This window comes from Hibiscus syriacus, unplaced genomic scaffold, assembly GCF_006381635.1.
Source record: "Hibiscus syriacus cultivar Baekdansim isolate YM2019G1 unplaced genomic scaffold, ASM638163v2 tig00116958_pilon, whole genome shotgun sequence".
NCBI classification, from domain to species: Eukaryota; Viridiplantae; Streptophyta; class Magnoliopsida; order Malvales; family Malvaceae; genus Hibiscus; species Hibiscus syriacus.
In genome coordinates, this window is record NW_024063484.1 from 1078477 (window position 1) to 1100010 (window position 21534).

Consider the following 21534-nt stretch of genomic DNA (forward strand, 5'->3'; position numbering starts at 1 on the left):
ACATTTATAAAATTCATGGGAACTTTTAAAAATTTGCTATTTAATTCAACAAATTGATATCTGATTAAAATGTTAGAGTTTGATATAACATTTCAGATCATAAATCGTACAAGCAATGCTGTTAGTAGTACATCTTGCAAGACTAGGAAGACCTTTAACAAAACAAGTAACATTTTGATAAAAAAATGCCATCATGATTCTTCCTCAGGCTCTTCTTCCTCTTGGAGAAGGTTTTCCCTGTTATCGTGAGCCCAAAATCCGCGAACATCTATGAGCATGCTGGCCACGGTACCACCCTGTTTACAAGCTAGGAGGTCAGCCAGTGTAATCTTCAACGGATCAACTGGCTTTACCATATCCCAAATTTCATCCCTCACATCCTCAATACACAATTCATAGTTGCCCCCTTCGATCCATTTCTGGTGTACATCCCTGTTTCAAGAATTGAACGAGAAGTTCATTCAGTTGATGAAATTCTTATAATGTGTGGAAAATGTTTCAAATAAATCAGTAAATTCATCGTTCATGTATCTGGAGATATGAGACTTGCAGAAACTTGCTCAGTTACTACAAGCAGGAAAATACAGAATTTTATGTAGGAAGATTGTATCAGGTAAACATCTCCTCTCTGTGATGCTCCCCTTCTTCACTTCCATTTTTTAGAGATATACTCGATCCCTCACAAACCACATAATAAAGGTCCGAACTGTGATTGTCAAAAATAAACTTCAATTATGAATATTTGAAGAGGTCTTTACCTGAAAAGAGAATGAATATCTGCTGTTGTGAGGAATCCCCTACCATTAAGATCGAGACAGCGAAACAAATATGTTAATCCTTCTGGGGTGTCTTTGTTCTCAAGGGCCAGAACAAAGTCAAGACAACTTTCAAAATCCATCTCTCGATTATTTCCAGAACCAATTTTGCCACGGCGGACATGCTCATCAAACACTATTGAATGCATAAAAAATCCAAAAAATAATGAGTAGAAAACCCAAAATGAAATCCACCCACAATAGTGGAAAGAATACGGTTTTCTAAATAGAAGAGAATATATGAGGGGTTGGTTTACTATCATTCCAAAGTTTGATTCCATTTTTTCTATGAAGGGCAAGCGTTTAAGAAATAACCAGGCTTAAGGATCAAACATGAGAAAGCATGGTATACTCAGGAAAAAGACATGTTATAATATATCCTACCTCTTTCGATGAAAATTTCAGTCAGTGTTCCATCTGCGTATTCTTTAAGCTCCTGTTTACTCAGTGAGCCATTCATATCTTTATCAAGGGCAAGAAACATATCTAGGAGAAGAATCAGTGTGTAATTAGTACATATTCCCTCATACAATATTTACATAAGCAGTTTCCAAAAATCAAGACAAAGAATGGGAAAAAGTACGAAATTGCAGATTATGATCTGCTACCATCAGGTTCACAGGAGAGGGCATATAAAAACAGTTAAAACACAGTCAATCTCTACAAAATAAAAAAATGTTCAGAGCACTTACCACATATACGTTGTGCAGAAGTCAAGGAAAACCAATTTTCAGCTTGCTCAGTGTCGGTGACTTCTTCCTCGCTTTCCTTCACATAAGTATAACGAACGAAATAAATAATCAACATAAGAAATATGCAGTCAAGACTAAGTATAAAAGGATGGTATATCTGCAAGATATACTCATGAATATTGTACCTGATGTAGTTCCATTAATTCCTGGAGACAATTGCTAAGCAACACCTTTTTTATGCAGGCTTTTCCTGCAAAAGAAAAATAAATAAATGTTAACTATTTGAAGAGAGCATAATGGAATCACTAATTCAACCGGATGTTGGTGTGCAAATTTAGTACACAGACCTCGTCTATGAGGATCGCAAAAGAAGAAGAATTTGTGTGCAGCTATGCGACAATACATTTGAACAAAGGCTCCAGGCATATCCTGTAGTTGTGCCAGGTTAGGAATAAGACCACGAATATAGGCCTCCATTTCCTGTACAAAAGAAAAAGAAACTATAGTTCTTAAACATGAAAAATGGTCAGAAACAAACTGGTGCTAGACTGGTAGTGCCATATGGTAAGAAAATAATTAAATACTTGGAAGGCTTCAAGATGCAAAGACTCATTACATGAGGTTGGAGGAAACCATCTGAATCCTCGTCAAGCTCACTCATATCTATTCTGGCCTGTGTAAGAGAAACCTGAAGAACATTGAACATTAAAAAGCAGTCAAGGAACCACTTTCTAAATAAGAATAAATTAGAAGGAAACAATCCATAAGAGAATGATGCTAATACGTGCACATAATTAAGATAGATTGCAAAATATGATAACAATTACTAGCATTTTGTTACATTAAAGACTCACAGTGCGCATCACATAAAGATAGAAGGGCAAAATGGCAATTCTTCCTGATTCATCTTTCTCAAACTTCATGAAGTTTGATGGGCTGAAGAAGCGGCGGCATTTTGGACCTATTTGTTCTGTACAAACGGAGGCAATATGGCAAAAATCTTCATAATTCATCTGCAAGTCCAAAAAAAAATCAAGCTCTGAATGCAAGCTAAAACAAGAATAATGTCAGAATTGTGAACAATAAACTACAAGTAGCTAATCATTTTTTATCCCTTGAACTGAAGGAAAATGTGATGGCTGAGAATATAGACCTTTTCAGCACCAGTGGCATCATCAATAACACAATTTTCTCTTAAGCAAACCCACATCGCATCCAGATCATCAGCATTTAGCAAAAGATCAGATTGCTTCTGCAATTCAGAATCAAGAATGTGAGCAATTATTAAAATGGACCAGTAGATGGTTGGAACCAACAAAATGACAATCTATCAAAAGAAGCACCAATTCTACCTTTAGAAATCGATATTTTGCCAGTCTCTGAACCCTATGACTAATGGATCCTTCCTCAGGCTTCTGAACCAAACAAAAACAAAGCAAAGAAAAGAAGAGTTAGTTCATGGTAAAAGGGGATTTTAAGAGTAACGAAGCAAACAGAACTACTATACATGCCTTCTTATAGAAACTTGGTATTGAACCAGCTTCAGCACTTTTCTGTTGCTTTTCTTTAAATATATCAAGCAAGATCCTCTTAGTTTCAAGCTCTGGAAAAAGAATAGAAAGAACACAAGATCAGGAATCTTAATTGATGAAACAAACGCTGATTTCAAAAGTAAAATGACAGTATTTATCTCCGCAATTCAACTGAAAAAAGAAACTCAACAGATCCGAATCATTAATTATAAACATATTACTAATCAAAATATCAGAGCAATTTATGATTGCCGTACTACAAAACTTGTAACAAGAAAAGTCCCAGTTCCTAATCTTTCTCAAAGATTTATCTTGAACCAAGAATTACAAATAAATGTCAAAAAAAATGCATTCTCTATCTTTACTTATCAATTCAGACACTCAAAAGTCAACATCAACCTAGCTAACAGGTTGATTATTTATCATCTTATCCAATAGGCTTCCACTACCATAGTTTAGCAAAATTATAAAACTTTAAACACCAATTAAACACATTTCAGTAAGAAAGACCCTCAAAGTTATAGTATATATACAAATTAAGCAAAATTAGTCCTAAAGTTCAGCAGAAGAGATAAAATCTAAATTTAGACATTGAAAAGTATAAATAGAAGTATCTAAACAGTGGAATGTCGGAAGTTGTTGTAAGAAAATGAAAGGAAGAGAGAAGAGAAACAGACCCATTAAGGCTTCAGATCCGAGTCCGGCACCGGAACCGATGTACCGGCGAAGATTTCGAACCCAAAGCATCGACGATACTGGCGGGATCTTCCGTTGCGTGGCGGCCTCGTGGCTCTCGCCATCACTGGACCCACTATACATGGTCTAGTCGCACCGATCAAGCAAGATGACTCGACTCAAAAACAGTTCGATTCTTGGTGCAGATTTTTCTAATTCTCTGAATAAAAAACCCTAACTCTTCAGTTTTATTGATCTGTGTAAAAAGCTAAAAACAATTGCTTTCGTATAGAAAAGTGCTTCCTCTTTTTCTTTTGGATTTATGACGAATGAAGCCCTCAAACTTTTAAATATAAATTAATTAAGTTGCTGAACTTCTTGTGCACCTAATTAAGTTCTTTTATTATGATATTTCATCAATTCACCTCTTTGATCAACGTTCTCCTCTAAATCTAATGATTTATTTGGATCATCTAGTGTCACTTGTCGTGTTACAATATTTTTCATGTGATATTTTCATATATATATTTATTAATTTTTAAATAAATTTTTAAAAATTTTAATTTTTAAAAAAATCTTTTTAAAAAATCTATAAAATCATGTGAATTTTTTTTTCAATATGTCAATTGGTAATATTTTAGATAAATGATCAAGTTTTAAATTTTAAAATTAAACAATAAATTTAATTGATTTAACTTTTTAAGATGATGATTCAATTAGGTATAAAAAGGGTTAATTATCCCATTCATACATGAAGTATACCCAATTATCAGTTTCATATATAATGTTTAAAAATTCTCGATTTCATACATAGTGTTTTCTATCGTTAACGGGTCCACCCATTTCCGTTATGAAAGGTGACGTGCAACCCTAACAAAATGCCACGTGGCACTTAAAAATATTTTTTAAGTGTCACGTCACCTTCCATGATGAAAATGGGTGAACCCGTTAACGATAGAAAACATCAGGCATGAAATCGAGAATTTTTAAACATTATATATGAAACTGAGAATTGTGTATAGTTCATGTATGAATGAGTTAATTAACCCAAAAAAATGATACGAGTAAGAAACAAGGATATTGAATCAGGGAGAGGGCCTGAACTTCTGCGGGCGTTTGTACAGATTGGATCGTCGATTAACAATCACTCATCTACAAGAAGAGGGTTCTGGCCCCCAATAATTCAAAGAAAGCTTTACAATAATTCATTGATAATCTCAGCAAAAGAGTGCGCAGGAAAGCTTTATGGGAATTGTTTGGCAGATTTAACAAGGTGATTGGGGTGTTTAATCCATGTTATTCAAAAGTCAGAGTGTCAACATTTGCTTTTGTTCATCTCCATAGCGCAGAAGATATGAAAAAGGCTATTGAACTGGGTAATAAAGTTATTGATGGTCGAACTATAGTGTCTCGAATGAGAAGTTTCCTAAACCTCACCCTATACCAAGGAAGATCAATGGTGCACCAGACTGATATCCTGGTCTAGAGAGTGCAGGTGCAGCTTGTTTTAGGAAAAAATACAACATTACCTCAGGCATCAGGGTGCATTTCTCAAAAGCAATTAGAGACTCCATACCCTATAAAGATCGCGTCAGATTGCATTGATCCAGCTTCAGATATATTTATCCCCTCTAAAGGAATAGATTGGATTAAAATATTGTTTTGTTGGTAATTCGAAGAATATGCATAGCAAAGAGCTAGCTCAATAAGCTCTGTTAGGAGATAAGAACTCAGTGAAAATTTCCAAATGGGATGACATCTCCCATATAGTAATGTTTGAATCTGATAATGGCGACATCATGACCATAAAAAAAAGAAGCTTTTTCGACATGGTTTAATCATGTTAGAGCTTTGATTTCTGAAGGTGGTATCCCCAGTATCTGTGTAGATTTTTTTTATTTGAAGAGCCTACCCAATGTTGGCACGAAAGCTTCTTTGTTGTCCTTGGTGATAGATAAGGGCCGTATATAGATTTGGTTGCTGAAACCAGAAATAAAGACAGCTTTGACAAAGCTAAGATGGTTATCATGGTCTCAAATACGAACGATATTTTCAATTCGATCAAGATAAGGTCAAATGGCTCGATATTCTGCATTAAGATAAACATGGACTTGGATGAAGAGACTCCCAAATGGATCGATAACGATGTAAAGGACAAAACTTTACAGATGTTTGGCCGAATGGACCCGAGACAGAAGTGAAGGAGGGAGGTTTCAACATCTAGACGAACGAAGTTACAGGCTCCCCACATAGGCTCTTTAACAACAGTGACATATTTCAAGGAAATGAGAAGGGTTACTTCCTACTGACGAATACTTGTAATGAATTAGAAACTGGCCTTCTTGTTTCTGGAAATAGGTTAGTTGATTTATCTCTCATAGCTTGCTCTAGCTCATCTTCAACATCCAAGAATATGGATCCACCTGTAATAGAAGGTCGTTGGTCCTTGAGTCCCTGGATCTGGAATTAGAGCTCTAGTACACAATCATGCCCCACTGTATTGGATTAGTTCGAAGATGAATTTAGGGTAAATGCTGGTCCTCTAAATATGATAACACGGGGTAATTATGATTGAGCAAGCCAACCCAATAATAGTAAATTGCCTAACTTCATCAACTCGTGTGACTTTATTGGTCTTCTCCCAAAGAAGTGATCCAGTGACTTGTATTGAACCCCCACAAAATGACCACTCAAGGGCCACCAATCGAAGGAATATCAGAAAACAAGTTCGAGAGATCTTAGATGGGGTTAGTAATGAATATCTTACAAACTCTTAATTGTCTATCTTTGACTCTTATTTTAGGTTCACAAATAGTAAAATTCTCAAAGAAACCGAAGTGACGGAAAGACCTTGGAAATCTATTTTCATGGTGAAAAAAAACAGTTGTTAATAGAATATGTGAATTGGAGAGGGAGCTGGATCAAGAGACTTAATTCTCTTGATTGTGTTTTATGACTGGGTTCTTTTGCTACGTTTTTTCTCTTAAATCATTGATGAGTCTATCAATTCTTTCATGGAATGTTGGAGGTTTTGGTAAAAGAGAAAGTAAGGGCTGCTAGGAAAGTTATTTGCACATGTAAATCAGAGATCGCTCACTTCCAAAAAAAAACATTTTAGAACACTTATCTTGACCTTTTTCAACGACCTGAGTCTGTTTTTAAAGTTCGTTACGCTAAATTCGAACCTAGTAAGTTATTTTTTAGCGTTTTACCTTTTGATTCGATCTCATTTTTGCGATTAAATTTTGTTTCTGATGTAATTTCTTTTGCTACGTACCCAAGATGTTATGAACATAGAATTCAAGTTCGAGATCGTTCAAATGGAGTTTAAATTGTCGACCGATGTAGCTCGAAATCGAGGTAATAATTTCTATCCTTTGTATGCTTTATGGTACACGATGGTAATTAGCTAATGGATGAATGAGTTTGATTAGTCATATTATTATTATTATTAATTATTTCTAAACTCGAACTGAATACAGTAAAAAGTTTGTAAATTGAATAAAACTCGGATGATTCATATAAGAAACTAAAAGACCAATAAGAAATAATTCCAAGTTCAGTGATTAATCGGTAAAGCACTTAATCTAAGAATCCTTAAATTCTGATTATTCTCGTTAAAAGTTTTAATACCGAAAATATTTAGATAAGAAACTACGAAATTACCCTTGAGATGTAAAAATGACATAGATAGAAGACCCTGATAGTGGAATTGACCTAAGAATTCGTATTTGACCAGATAAAATTATTGATTTACCTGTTAAATTTCTGATATGTTTAGTAAAATTTTAGTAACTGGTTTCTAACCTTCGAGATAACAAAATCCTTAGAATTTATGATTCCTAAATAACACTTGAAGACCACTTTATCGGACCTGATGCATGTGATTGATTTGAATGAAATGTCAAAAATACCATTGAGCTCCAAAATGTTTGAAATATGCTCGGGCTCTAAAATGACTGAAATACCCTCGAGTTTTGAAATGACTTAAATACCCTCGAGTTTTGAAATGACTTAAATACCCTCATGGCTTGGATTAAGTAAATTTCGTTGGATGAGTTCTGAAAATACCGATAAAGTTTAAATGTTATAAAGTCCTTAAGGGTTCCGATACATGACCCAAATATGTCAGTCCTACTTGATTTTTTATTACAATACTAGGATAAAATAATATCGCTTGAATATATGTTCGTCATCTCATGTTGCGTTTAGTGATGATTTTGAAAGTGACTAGTTTAGTTATATAAGGCAGGTAGTATTAAGAAATGTAGATTCATGAGGTTTCTTTGCCCGCACACTTGGTAAGTATCACATTGCTGGGATCTACTTAGTTTGATTTGACTTGGAAGCTCAATAAACCGCTTAGAATCTAGAATACTATGAACCACTGTTTACCCTTGGTAAATTGAATTACCAAACTTCCCTAGAAACCAAAGGATTAAAATACCCTTGTAAGTCTGATTTATGGAATCACTTCAAGAATATATGAATCTTAAATAATCCTGATGTAGTAGATCCTAAATACCCTTATGAAATATTTGAATTCTAAATGATCTAGATGTATCATTTTTCAAATGCCTAACTGATCTATTAGCTATTGAACCCCTTCTAATAGGGATCTCATTTGTTAAATAATTCAAAGTTGACAGAAATTATGTATTCCCTCCTTAGTAATTACTAGGTATCTCCAAGAAATAAACTGGACATTTTAGTGTGTTCGAAGTGTACTTGAGTGTTTTCTCTTATTTGTAACTGAAACTATTTTCTCTATTTTAAAAGTATGATTTTGTTATCTGACATAAAAATACAACCTATGATTTATGTTTCTTGATAAAAAAAAAATATAGTTCATGATCACTAATATTATTGTTGAAACTGATTTTAATGGGGTTGTAACACCCCCAACCCGTATCCGACCCGCATACGAGTCCGAGGTGTCACATTGACTTTCAAACTTTGACTCTTGACAAAATTTAAGGAAAATTTAAAACTTTCATTAAAATAAAAACGGTTTATTTACATGAATTGACTAAAACAATCCAAAATCGATCAGAGCATTCATTACTGACCCTTTTCTTACATGCCAACACTATACACGACAAAAGACATACTTTATCTGTTACTTCTGATCTGATCTTCTAGCAGTGCTGCTGTTCTTACCACCCTATTTCCGCTCATCCTGATTCTTAGTGCCTACGTGTAAATCACTTACACGCTAACTCATAGACTTAGTGAGGCATAATATAACATATAGATATATAACAGTGCATTCATGAACATGCATTCTTACTATCTGATCGTGACATCTTTATTTGCATGCATCTATTTCACTATAACATATATATATGATGATAACATTCACATATAATATTATAATAATTCCACTTTAATTTATCTTTGTATTGCCCATATATATTATTGAGAACAAATGTATGTGAGTACATAGAGGTTGTGCACTATGTTGTCACCACAACTCGTATAATTCCTTTAAGGGGCACTGAATATTTGTCCTGAAGGACCACTGATTGTTCCTAAGAACCACTATGTCCCGAAGGACCACTGTATATGTCCCGAAGGACCACTCCTTAAGAACCATATACATAATACAATGGACCAAATAAGTGTACCAAAGTACCACATATATGTTCCACATAATTACATATATGTCCCGAAGGACCACATAGAACCCTCGACTCTTGGCATGCCAATTATACCTACAGCTCTCATATTAACTCACATGGGCTTAAATATGAATACATTTTTCATTTTCATATCTTTTTCATCACTTTTCATATAAACATATATTTCACTTCATATACACACATGTGATCACTTTCATTATTTCACATACCTGGATTGATCCTCTGACAATTTCATTATTTCATATAATATCATATTAAAGTATAAATTAATTATGCATGAAATCACTGTATCCAATATATATATATGTGGATGCATGTACATGAATATGAAATCATTAATTCAACTATAAGATATAGACTTGATCCTAATCTTTTGTTTGTTCCGGAACGAAATTATGTTTTTTATCTACATAGTAATACATTGATACTAATCAGTATACTAATTAATATATTCTAAACTATCACTCCTTAGGCTAATAAGAAAGATATTTTCAACTTTTAGTGAAGGTATGCATCGATGCACTATATCATGTATTGATGCATCCCTTGACGGGTGCATCGATGCACTATCTATGCATCGGTGCATAAATCTTATTCGATGTTTGTATTTTAAGTAGGTGCATCGATGTACTCCTTATGCATCGATGCACTAATTGCATTCGATGTTCATTTATTTGATAGTGCATCGATACACATTGAATGTGCATCGATGCACACAACCCAGAAATTGTATTTTAATCCCAAAAATCATCAATTCTTCACTCAATTCTTCTCTTTTAAACCCCTATCATGTCATTAAACCCAACCATCATTACTTAACCCAACTTATATCCATGAGAATCATCTTTAACCTCAAAATCCTATCCCTCATATTTAATTCAATAATCATACTCAAATGTCAATATGTTCTAAATACAATTATAACACTTCATATTCCTTAATTAGCATGATGACAAGTCAAATTTAACTTCAAAATCAACTTATCAACTCTTTTCCATAAATTCATTTAAAAACCCATTTTCTTTAATCTCTTATAACTTATTCATCTTTTGATTATAAGACAACTTAAGCTTAGTTATCATCTAATGATCAAAACCTAAACTTTAATTTATCAAATAACCAACTAATCAGAAAACTCACCTTTGCTCTAGCTTGGTTAACGATGGAGAGAAAGGAGAAGGATGAAGAGAACTCTGGAAGCTTTGTTTCCTCTCCCCCTCATTTCTCACGTGTATATATCTCATCCTTATCACCTTTTAATTTATCTATTGGTCAAATGACCATTTTCCCTTCAATTCTCTTAATAATCACTAACAATCCTTCCAGATAAATCATTAAACTATTCAATCATCCTACTTTAATCACCAAATTCTGAAGTTTTACAATTTAGTCACTAACCCGTATTTTGGGATGTTACAGGGGTACTATCTAAGATATGATATGAAGACTCTGTAAGTACAACTCTGATCAAGCAGATAAATTCTTATGGACCTAAGGCGACCCTTAGATAGACTCTTAGGCCAATAAGCTTATGATAAGACCCTATAGACCTAAGACAACTACAAGTTAAAGGAATTGATCTTGTGCTTATATCGACATCAGTAATAGGAGTTCCAATGGCATTACTTGCGGAGTCCGACACATGTAATTAGGGGACATGTAGGTCATATATTATTTTTATATTAGAGTTTGAAATTTATTTTTATACAGTGTACTGTTGAATTCTATTTTGATGATTAAATGATTTCTGAACTTATGTTTTTATCCATAAATTGTTTAATGGTTTTAAATGGTAGAAAAATATTTTCCTCGAATTTTCAGTATGGGTCACTTTGGTAACTCTAATGTGACACCTCAAATTAGATTGAGCCGCCGATATCAATATGAGGGTCTTGTAAGAAAATTAATAGAGAATATTCAGATTGATGCGGAAGTAATAAAAAAAAAGAGAATGACACACAAAAAGACCGAAAAAGAATTTGAGTGAACTTCAATAAAAAAATTCTTGAATATTCTTAATTTAGAAAGCAAAAATAAACACTAAAATAAATAAATAAGTGGAATCTTTTTTCTTATCCCCTCAGTTATGCCTTTAGCAAAGATGAAAAGATAAATTTTTAAAGCTTTTTAGTGTCAGTATGATTTGTATTTTGTTTGTAATGATTTACTTTTAAGGTTACAAATTAACGACCTTTATCTGAAAAGTTTTTAAAACCCCACAAATTCACCTTTTTTATTTTTAAAATTAAAAAAAAACCATACTTTTTCTGACATTATTACATTTACATTTGTCTTGCTTACATAGTGTTTCCTTTTTTTCTTCCTTGCTGCTCAACACTCCATAAATAAAATCAAGGTAGAAATGAAAGTAATTCAAAAAAAAAAAAATTCTTTTTGGCACAAACAAAAGTGATATTGGTTAAGGAATTATTGTTATTTTTTGAGGTTTTAGGTTTAAGCACAAAGTATGGATGGATATATGAACTTTTGATTTCAAATGGTTTAGAGTCTTTGAACATATACTACATTGTATTCACTTAGAGTAATAATAAAAAAATTTATTTTGATTTTGGATTCCTACTGTTACTTTCAAAGGTTGAATTCAATATAATATTTAGTAATATCAAAATTCGAATATCAATATATATAATAGTTACTCTTAAAACATGCAATTCAATTGTCTTATACTTCAAATTTTAACATCTATAATCAGTAAATAAAATTAAAGTAAACTCGAGAAAATAACGAGAGAAATTAGTTTTCAACAAAGTTTATTCGAACTGAATATATTTTTAATGATGAAATGCAATAAATTTAGGGTTCGAATCGTAACATTATATTATTTTTAGATTTTTGAATGAGAGTTTATTTCTTTATAGAAGAAATTAAAGTTGAATTAAAGTACTTTAAAAACAGTTGAGCCTTAAAACAGTTTACCAAGACACTTTTAAGGACCACAAGAAGTAGAATTATATCTTACCTGGAATTACTTGATTCATCATATAATTATATATTAAAGAACCATACCTAAAACGGTCCCCTGCAGCACATCTTATTGGCAGTCCATGCCATACATGTAACAATAATCCCTCGCTCCGTTAAATTGGACCGGATGTTCAAACGGAAAATCCGATAACGATTCAAACTCGTGTGGTCCATGTTGTTCGGATTTTTCATTTTTGTAACGCCTTTCTCATATGGTATGAAAATAACTCGGGAAAAAGCTGAATAAACGTTACCATATTGGGTTCGGATAAGACGTTTCACACTCGACTCCGAGTAACATACAATAAGAACCATTGCATAAAGGCAATGTACTACAAAACTTGCTAAATGCCAATGTCTGAGACAAAAAATCGAAACAATACCTTTGTAATGAGAAATCTGTAACAATGGCTAACAAAAAAACTGTGTCCACGGTCTATTATCTGACATTGGCCTATTTGTACTCAGCATACTAAAAACCTGCAGAAAACAGCCAATTTCACTCAACCAATCCCTATAGGCCTTCAAACCCAATACAAAACACAACAAATACATGAAAAAGAACAAAATAAATAAATATGAGAGAGAAATGTATATGTATATACAGCTCAAAATCCATCCCCACCATTGATCACAGCTCAACAATATTCAAAAGAAAATAAATTCATGCAAAAACAGGCAATATATTTAAAAGAAGATAATTAAATAACTGGTTTTAGCAGAGCTGTTAACATTCATTAGTGTATCTCTGTGGGTGGGTGTATATATATACATATATGTATTTCTATATTTTAAGGAGAGAAATCAATTGAGAATATCCTGTCATGGAAACTTGGGAGCCAATTATACTTTTTGGCTAGGAGCAAGCAGTGTCATGTTTGGTGCAGCTGTCATGACCCCATCAATGGAAGACTCTTCAATCTCTCTCTACTAAAATAGGTATTCCCCTTCATTTACTTTCCAGATCAGATAGAAAAAAAGGGGGCAACAGACTTGTATTTGATACACTGATGTAAGTGATGATAAATAACCTTTTTTTTTCTTTTGATCCCCCCTTCAACTTCAATAATTATGTCTTCCAGCACCTGTCCAAATAAAGTCGCTTTCTTGCCTGTAAACATCTACTCACAGTGATACAAAAAACATTTACAGTTTGCACATTAACAGTTCCCATATATGCATTTCATTTTTACTTCTGGGGTCCATTGATATCCACCATCACTTTTGGTTGACAGCAAGTTCTTGCCATAGATTAAAACCTTTTTGTTTCAGCTTTATGTTTTGAGTTACAGATTCTGGGTGTTCTGAGAATCAATGCCAAATATATACCAAAAATAAGTCCATCACCAGTAAGTGTATGAGGCCATAACTTCTGGATCGAGTTTCGCTGTTTGTTTTTCAGGATCAACCTCTAAAACTACAAAAGCAAACAGAATTTTTTATTTTTTTTTTGGTTAAAAAAAGGGTTTTTATGGACAGGATGATCTTCAGTGATATGGCCTTTTCATTGTCACTTTGTTGAGATGCACGATATTGAACTCAAATGTGAGTACTTTGAAAGCAAATGAGTTGTCTTATGATCTGTCATTCATATTTCAGCAGCACTGAACCTTACCAAACATCAAATACCAGCCAGTTTGCTTTCTGAATACTTGTCGGCACTGAAAGTACTATCAGCGTTGCTCAATTGCTTTCATAAGGACCACTTGATCTCCGGTTCCTGCAACAGGTAAAGAATGTTGAGTTCCCAAATCTCAAAGTTAATAGTTCAATTTCACAATTACATTGTTCTTCATTGTCGCAGATTCGACAATTTGACTGATTGTTCTATTGTTTTTTCTTATCACAGATTCAATGGTAAGTAAGGAAGATGTCAATGATTGTGATAATAATTTGTGGAGCTGCAGGGGCGCTTGTGTTCGTGGCTGTAATCGTAGGATTCATTTGGTTTTATAAATCATGTAAGAACTTCTCGAAAAGAAATTCCGAGACAGGCTCCTCGGATCCTTCTGCATTAAGTAAGGCTTCGCTGCAACAAACTTGCAGTAATCACTGTGGTTCATGCTACAGTTTTCGAGTTGATATTTTCACTAACTACGGCTCCAACATTGCAGTGGAGTGGAATAAAGGAGCTGGACTTAGTTCATCAGCTGGACCACAAGGAGCAAGGCAGTTCAGACTGGAAGAGTTGGAACAAGCTACCAAGCAATTTGCCGATAGTAATCTCATCGGATTCGGAAGCTTCGGTCCAGTTTATAAAGGTTGGATTCGTGACAATGTTGTGGTTATAAAAAGACATCAAGGTGCTCCAAGAGAGGAGTTCAATGCAGGGGTAAAACCAGTTCTTCTAATTTACATATCTTGTATCTAATATATATCTGTGTCAAGTACATTACAACTTGGAAATCCCTCATCCCCTATGAAATTATTATAACCTTTTCAAATGGTTCTTTATGTCAACAATTTGATCCAAAAAGCCATTTCCCAGGTAATGATATAAGTTAGTTGAGATTTATGAATATGCTACTTGCAGACACTTGATGAAGTTGATTTTAACTGTCGGTGCTTCTTTTATTTATCTCTAATATCTCCGAACTCAAACAATTCAAATAGAAAATGACATGTTAAGAGTGTCACACAGGCAATCTATCTGTCAGAGATTCGGCATCGAAATTTGGTAACTCTTCTAGGCTACTGTCAAGAAAGAGGATCTCAAATATTGGTTTATGAATGTATACCTAATGGAAGCATGTGCAATCATCTATACGGTATGACTCATTAAAAACATAGTTTTTCGTAATCATCAATGCAAATGATACATTCGTCTGTGTTTTGGCAGATACTGGACGAGAGGCTCCGACCAGACTAGAGTTCAAGCAGAGGTTATCAATAGCTCTGGGGGCTGCTAGAGGTAAATCTGAAGAAAAAGAATGAAGGAATACTATACTAATACTAGTTTCAAACTGAGGAAATTGTGTTTCCTCAATGCAGGTTTATGCCATTTGCATAGCCTGATACCTCCTTTGATACATAAGAATTTCAAAACGGCCAATGTCTTGGTTGACGAGAACTTCACCGCTAAGGTTGCAGATGCAGGGATCACAATGTTACTAGAAAAGATAGAAGAAGCAGGTCCATCTCAAGGTTCTAGGATCAATGTTTTCCGAGATCCAGAGTAAATTGATTTCTTCTGATGCAATTTGCGTTACTGTTGTGGAAAGGGAAACCTTAACCTATATACTTAGTTTATCCTGTGCATTGATGTCAGGGTGGAAGCATTGGGAAGCCTCACAGAAATGAGTGATGTCTACAGCTTCGGGGTGTTTCTTATGGAGCTCATAACTGGAAGGGATGAGGCTGTGCACATCGATTACCTACGATCCAATGACAGCTTAATTCAGTTGGTAAGCAGACTAGTCCCTTGGTTTACTAGGAGAATCCCTAAATATGATATATATATATAGATATCATATTTCTGCTAATGCATGTGTTTACCTATTGAAGGTACAATCACAGCTGAGTTCCAATGAATTGGTGGATCGTCGACTTGCTGGAAGCTTTACCATGGATGGCATTAAGGATGTGATCAAGCTGACACTAAAATGCATGTGTTTTCCTGGAAAACGGAGGCTGAATATGAATATGATTGTGGAGGAGCTCGAAAGGATCAATGAAAAAGAGATGGAACTGACTACAGTCACGGGTGAAGGTACTTCAAAAATTACTCTAGGCAGTGAGCTATTTGCTTCAAAATAAAGAGGGGATTCCAGTGGAGTCTGTTAAACTATGGCCAAGCTTAGGCTTACAAAGTAATTAGGAAAAAAGAAGAAAACATGAACAGTTTATAAGGAAACAAAAAGGGGGTAGCTGGGTATGGGTACTGATAGTGAAGCTACTGTAAAGGAATGGAAATGTACATTATGGATTTGATTTTCCAAATGATGCATAACATGATCAGTGATATTAATATCTCAAGAAATTATGAACTTTCTGCATAATTGTCATAATCAGCAATGATATGGCCATCCATGCAAACCGAAAAGGAATGTAACAGATGACCCAAATGCATGTGTGGTATTTGAAAGGATAGATTCCATACTCTATATTTGCAATAGCTTCTTCCCCTTGCTCTAGATGCCTGTAAAGAAGCACCAAAACAACACAGCAGGTGATTAAGCTCTTTGAACAGTCACAGAAGTACATAAACATGTAGGATATGCTTAGGAACATTATGATGCCGATCATGAAGGTCAAAGTTATAAAAAAAAGGACTATAAATTCTCGATGACTTGACAAGAAACAACTATTCTTGCATAGTGTTAAATGTTTTCCCATTGGTCATGCTATACATTTTTTTCAAAGCTACGCATTCCATATACTGAAAATAAGCACGTCATTTACAAAAGACAAAATCGCAATTTAGGACATTATGAAGAGATTCTCAAGAACAATGTTGAACTTCCTAAGGGGATCCTAGCAAATAAAGGTGAGGTGAATGGTGCTTATATGGCCCTGACTGTCTCACAATGCTAAAAGTTATTTTGGCGCAAGCAGTTCAAATCAATGCAGTGGATAGAGACGGGAAAGGAACGATTATGACAAATCTTCCCCTCTCTCCTTTCATTTCATGTGTAAACATGGGGACCATGTGCCTAGATCCTTCAAATATACTTCAGGTGATAATTTCGAAATGACTTGACAAATGACTCGGAACTGGTAGTGAATCTTTGTAAACTACATCATGGATCGATTACAGTTTGAGGGGGAAAGAAGAAAAGATGATTTTCTCTATAAGTGAAAGGTGACTTAAGCTAAAACACTAATCTATTAGCTCTGCATCGTAGATCATATACAATATGATCATATTTTTATTGAGCCTTTTATAATCACACATTCGGTTTTTTGACTTCGAACATTGACATCCAGAATGGCTTATCGGTTTGTACCTCCTGCTGCTTTTCTCATAGTAAATTCGGTTTCCCTTTCTTGTTATATCATCAATACTTGTAGGCCATCTAAAACAGAATCGGAGAGGGCCAAACATGATAACAAACGATTCCTAGCTCTTTAGCCCACCACAAGTTAGATTGTCCCCTCTTTGTCCAACGAAGATCCGCGAGGATTCTGGGGATGAAGGGTCCATAAAGATTTCACATTACCCTACTAAAATTCCTTCTTTTTTTCACTATCATTTTCAACCACGGTAAATTTTACTGATACGCAAACACACACACACACATATATGTCCACTCATTTTCAACACAGTGAAAAACAAACCTGACAAGTTGTGCTATTTAATATGGGATAGGCATATCCCTACTTGAAAAATGAAGGAGAATTACCATCAAACACAAGGTGGGCACTGCTCTTTGCCTGTTGAAACAACACAAAAAATAACTTATCAAACACAAAATAAAACCACCTGGGATATTGACAAGAACATAGCTGTAAAATCAAATCAATACCCAGATCATTTAGTCAAATTAAAAATAAAAATCAATACCTAGATCATAAAAGCCATTGAATGGTTCATCCACTACAGGTACAGACACGATTATCAATTATATAACTGAACATAAATGAACCAAAAAATAAATAAAAACTTCAAATTCTTAAGGCATAAATGAAGTTACCTGAATGCTGAAGAGCGATGACAATTGGACAAAGCCTCTAACACTGTAACTAGATTTAAATTAATATTATGTTATGTACAAATACGAATTTTTCTTGTATCCATACGAATCATATTAAGCATAATCATTATATTATAGTTTTATGTTATATACAAATGCATATACATACAATACCCAAATTGATTACTGATTTTATTTGATTTGTTTTCTAAAAAAAATGTTATTTGATTCCATAACTGTCTGAAATTGTTTTAATTAAAATTGAACAGTGTATAAATTCAGATGAATTGTTCAATTGAGGTCGTATTATTGTATAACTAAGTCCGGACATCTTAATGATAATGAAATTGAAAATGTTATCGGTTTAAGAATTGTACTGTTGTACATATATAAACTAATGGTTAATTGAGTTAGTATATTTGCTCAGTTAGCTTCTTTAGATTATTAGTTCTAGACCTACTAGTAGCATTCTCTTTCTTTTCCCTAGAGTCTCTCCTCTCCTTCCTTTTAGGTAGATTAGAATTAAATCAGTATAACCTACACAAAATGTGTCTAAAAAAGATCGTTCTTTTATATCACATGAGATACTATGTACACAGAAAAAAAAATGCCCATCTTTCAAGGCAATGGGCTCTCTTCCTCCCCTCTTGACCTCATTTGGATTTAGATAGAGAAAATTTTTAGAATAAGCTCAGATTGACCCGTAATTTCCAGTCTATATATATATATATAAAAGTAAATATTAATCATCGATAAAATCTCTTCATTTTTACCATCCAAATTACCATGAATTGTCACTCTACATGTTATTTGTAAACATTTTTTTTGGATAATTCAAAATTTTATTATCCAAATAGCAAAATGCTACAAAATACAACCAAGGTTCGTATACCAAACAATTACTTACATACAAAAATCAGAGATCATTTATACCCCATTGATTGTAGAGAGTAAAATTTACATTATCTACTCTATTGAAACTCCTATCCTTTAGTTGGATACATACAATTTCTTTGATGGTCTTAAGCAGATAAGAAGCATTCCTTGAACGACCTTGGAACAGTCGTTTACACCTTTCTTCCCATAGCAAATATACCAGAGCATTAAAAGCAAGTCTCGTAACAAAGGAAAGCATTGATTTACCTTTCCAATTAATGCACGCCAAAGCCAAAAAATCTTCCCAAGAACAAGCTGTAAAAGATAAACCAGAAAATGAAAAGATTTGCTCCCACAACAAAACAACAGTTGGACAAAGTAGGAAAAGATGATCTATTGTTTCCATGTCAGAGCTGCAAAAGACGCATATGCTCTCATTGATAATCCCTATTCGTTGGAGACGTTCCTTGGTTGGAAGCTTATCGAGCAAGGTCATCCAAGTTATCAGACTATGCTTTGGTATGTGCAAGGGATGACAAACAAGTTTTTGCCATGGAACCTTCTGCTTTTTTTTCCGAATTGAATCTCATATGGAGCTTGCTGAATTAGCACCTGTAGAAAGGAGGTTACACACCTTTGGTCTCAAATTCAAGAGTTTTCTAAAGCACCAGCTTGTGGTGGATTTTACTTCCACTGACCAGAAGTCTTTGTCCTTTAAAACATATTTTTTGGAGCCATGTTACCCATAAGGAGCCTTCACCAACAAGGATTTGTTTGATTAAGGTGAACATACAAGCCTTGTTCCATGTCTTCATGTCTTTAATTCCGAGGCCCCCTTCTGACTTTAAGGAGTAGATTTTGTTCCAGCTCACACGTGCTCCTAAACCTGATTTATCTGATCTTTTTCCAGAAGAAGCGGGAACATAGATGTTCAATTTTTTTCAAGACGGAGTAAGGCAGGAAGAGTTGCCTGCACCAGAAGTTGGAAATTGAAGATAGAACAGTTCGGATTAGCTCTAGCCGTCCTGCATAGCTGAGCATTTTACTGGACCAATGAAGCAATCTTGATTTAATGTTATCAATCTCACTGGAAAATAGCCAAGTTTGAATCCAGTAGACTGATTAATACTCTCAATAGTTCCCCAGGACATTCCTGCAGTAAAGAATTCACTTTTGGAGGCATTAAGTTGAAGTCCTGACATCTCATAAAATTTTTCCAGAACACTAGTAACACTGATGACTGAATCAACTGATCCCTTGTAAAAAATAAGAAGATCATATGCAAAAGATAAATGAGTCAAGTTTATTCTTTTACACTTAGGGTGAAAGCCAAAGATACCCTTTGTAGCAGCTAAATCAAGAAGAAAAGAGAAGACATTCATGGAGAGGACAAATAGAAGGGGAAAAAGGGGATCCCATTGTTTAAGGCCTTTAGCTCCCTTAAAGTACCCAGACAAACTCCCATTAATGGAGACAGAGTAGCTTGCTATAGAGAAACAAGTTTCGATCCAAGTGATGAAGATCATTGGGAGACCGATTGCCTTCAAGATAACAGAAATAAAACTCCAATCGAGTGAATCAAAAGCTTTATGAAGGTCAATCTTCAGAGAGCATATGGGAGACAGATTTTTCCTGCTATAACCTCTAACCAATTCCTGTGCAAGGAGAGTGTTTTCAATGATGCTTATTCCTTTCACAAAAGTTGTTTGATTAAGAGTAACTAACTCAGCCATAATACAATTTAATCTTCTTACTAGAATCTTTGAAATGGCTTTGTAGATTACAGAACAACAAGAGATTGGTCTGAATTCTTTTACCTTACTTAGGTTAGAAATCTTAGGAATCAATGCAATGACAGTAGCATTGAAGGCAAGAAGAAAAAATGAATCTTGAAAGAATTGGGAAATTGCAGCATTAATGTCTCTTTCAATAATAGGCCAGGTCTTTTTAAAAAAGAGTGGGGAGAAACCATATAGACCCGGAGATTTCTCGTTACCTTGACTGAAGAATGCCTCTTTAATTTTTTTCTTTAGTGACTTCCTTAACAAGTGCATCAGCCTTATCAGCAGGCAAATTGAAGTGAAATAGGTTCTTCAACAGAGTTGGATCAGTTACCTTTACTGCAGGATCAGCTTTTCCAAGTAAATTAGAGAAGTAATTAATGACCTCTGTTGAAATCTGATCGTAAGTTTCCAGTCTATTTCCTTGTTCGTCAATGAGAATGTGTATTGTGTCTCTTTTATTTTTTAGGGCAAAAGTGGAATGAAATAGTTTGGTGCATTTATCCCCCTCTTTTAGCCATTGAATTCTTTCTTTCTACCTGAAAAATAGAGCTTCTGCTTCCTCAAGAATTTTCAGCTCATTCTGGAGAATAATTTCTTTTTCAATGCCATCATCGCCTCGAAGAGTCCTTAATTGTTGAAGATCAAGGTCGATTTTTTTTTGTTTAACTCTGGTAGGAAGGTCACTGTAAGAAGCTTGATTAAGAGCCTTGAGACATGCTTTCACCCTCCTTAATTTAGTGAAAAGATACTGCATCAAGTTACCATAGGTAGGAATTTGCCAGGTTTGGTTAATCACTTCTAGGAAGTTAGGGTGCTTTGTCCAGTAGTTAAAAAACTTAAACGGTTTTGGTATGTTAGCTTTTACTTCCTTTTTGAGCCAAACTTTTGCGAAACAGTGAT

The 21534-nt window shown here is 34.3% G+C and overlaps 2 protein-coding genes, 2 long non-coding RNA genes and 1 other non-coding gene across 9 annotated transcripts; 1 reads left to right on the forward strand and 4 right to left on the reverse strand.

Moving 5' to 3' along the window:
- Positions 1-46: 46 nt before the first annotated feature.
- LOC120189554 (probable serine/threonine-protein phosphatase 2A regulatory subunit B'' subunit TON2) lies at positions 47-3991 on the reverse strand. Its single transcript, XM_039192810.1, has 12 exons — positions 3717-3991; positions 3019-3110; positions 2860-2922; positions 2661-2759; positions 2362-2520; positions 2124-2195; positions 1855-1987; positions 1693-1757; positions 1508-1583; positions 1200-1301; positions 759-951; positions 47-432 (listed from the first exon to the last, which is right to left on the reverse strand). The coding sequence occupies exons 1-12, from the start codon at positions 3856-3858 to the stop codon at positions 192-194; spliced, it is 1437 nt and encodes a 478-aa protein (XP_039048741.1). The 5' UTR covers positions 3859-3991; the 3' UTR covers positions 47-191.
- Positions 524-642, reverse strand: LOC120189683. Its single transcript, XR_005522545.1, has one exon. It is a non-coding gene; the product is annotated as a small nucleolar RNA snoR104 (small nucleolar RNA).
- Positions 3992-12775: 8784 nt separating the features above from the next.
- Positions 12776-14048, reverse strand: LOC120189550. Of its 4 annotated transcripts, XR_005522535.1 has the most exons (4): positions 13957-14048; positions 13373-13462; positions 13191-13297; positions 12776-12821 (listed from the first exon to the last, which is right to left on the reverse strand). It is a non-coding gene; the product is annotated as an uncharacterized LOC120189550 (long non-coding RNA). The 4 variants fall into 4 exon arrangements; XR_005522536.1 differs by lacking the exon at positions 12776-12821 and having other exon boundaries at positions 13074-13297; positions 13373-13426; XR_005522534.1 differs by lacking the exon at positions 12776-12821 and having other exon boundaries at positions 13074-13297.
- On the forward strand, positions 13693-16333 carry LOC120189549 (probable serine/threonine-protein kinase PBL15). Of its 2 annotated transcripts, none has more exons than XM_039192806.1 (8): positions 13693-14084; positions 14204-14359; positions 14456-14673; positions 14983-15109; positions 15181-15252; positions 15333-15516; positions 15610-15745; positions 15846-16333. In XM_039192806.1, the coding sequence occupies exons 1-8, from the start codon at positions 14078-14080 to the stop codon at positions 16095-16097; spliced, it is 1152 nt and encodes a 383-aa protein (XP_039048737.1). In that variant the 5' UTR covers positions 13693-14077; the 3' UTR covers positions 16098-16333. The 2 variants fall into 2 exon arrangements, with proteins under 2 accessions (XP_039048737.1, XP_039048738.1); XM_039192807.1 differs by having other exon boundaries at positions 13693-14070; positions 14191-14359.
- Positions 16334-16445: 112 nt separating this feature from the next.
- On the reverse strand, positions 16446-17923 carry LOC120189548. Its single transcript, XR_005522533.1, has 3 exons — positions 17845-17923; positions 17619-17714; positions 16446-16479 (listed from the first exon to the last, which is right to left on the reverse strand). It is a non-coding gene; the product is annotated as an uncharacterized LOC120189548 (long non-coding RNA).
- Positions 17924-21534: the final 3611 nt, after the last annotated feature.

Bases quoted from the DNA above. Each gene is read 5' to 3' on its own strand.
- LOC120189554 (XM_039192810.1), bottom strand. From the start codon at position 3,858: ATGTATAGTGGGTCCAGTGATGGCGAGAGCCACGAGGCCGCCACGCAA. The intron at 3,111-3,716 runs GTCTGTTTCTCT...TTCTTTTTCCAG, and splicing joins CGGATCTGAAGCCTTAATGG to AGCTTGAAACTAAGAGGATC. The intron at 2,923-3,018 runs GCATGTATAGTA...TGTTTGGTTCAG, and splicing joins TACCAAGTTTCTATAAGAAG to AAGCCTGAGGAAGGATCCAT.
- LOC120189549 (XM_039192806.1), top strand. The intron at 14,360-14,455 runs GTAAGGCTTCGC...CCAACATTGCAG, and splicing joins CTCGGATCCTTCTGCATTAA to TGGAGTGGAATAAAGGAGCT. The intron at 15,253-15,332 runs GTAAATCTGAAG...TCCTCAATGCAG, and splicing joins AGCTCTGGGGGCTGCTAGAG to GTTTATGCCATTTGCATAGC.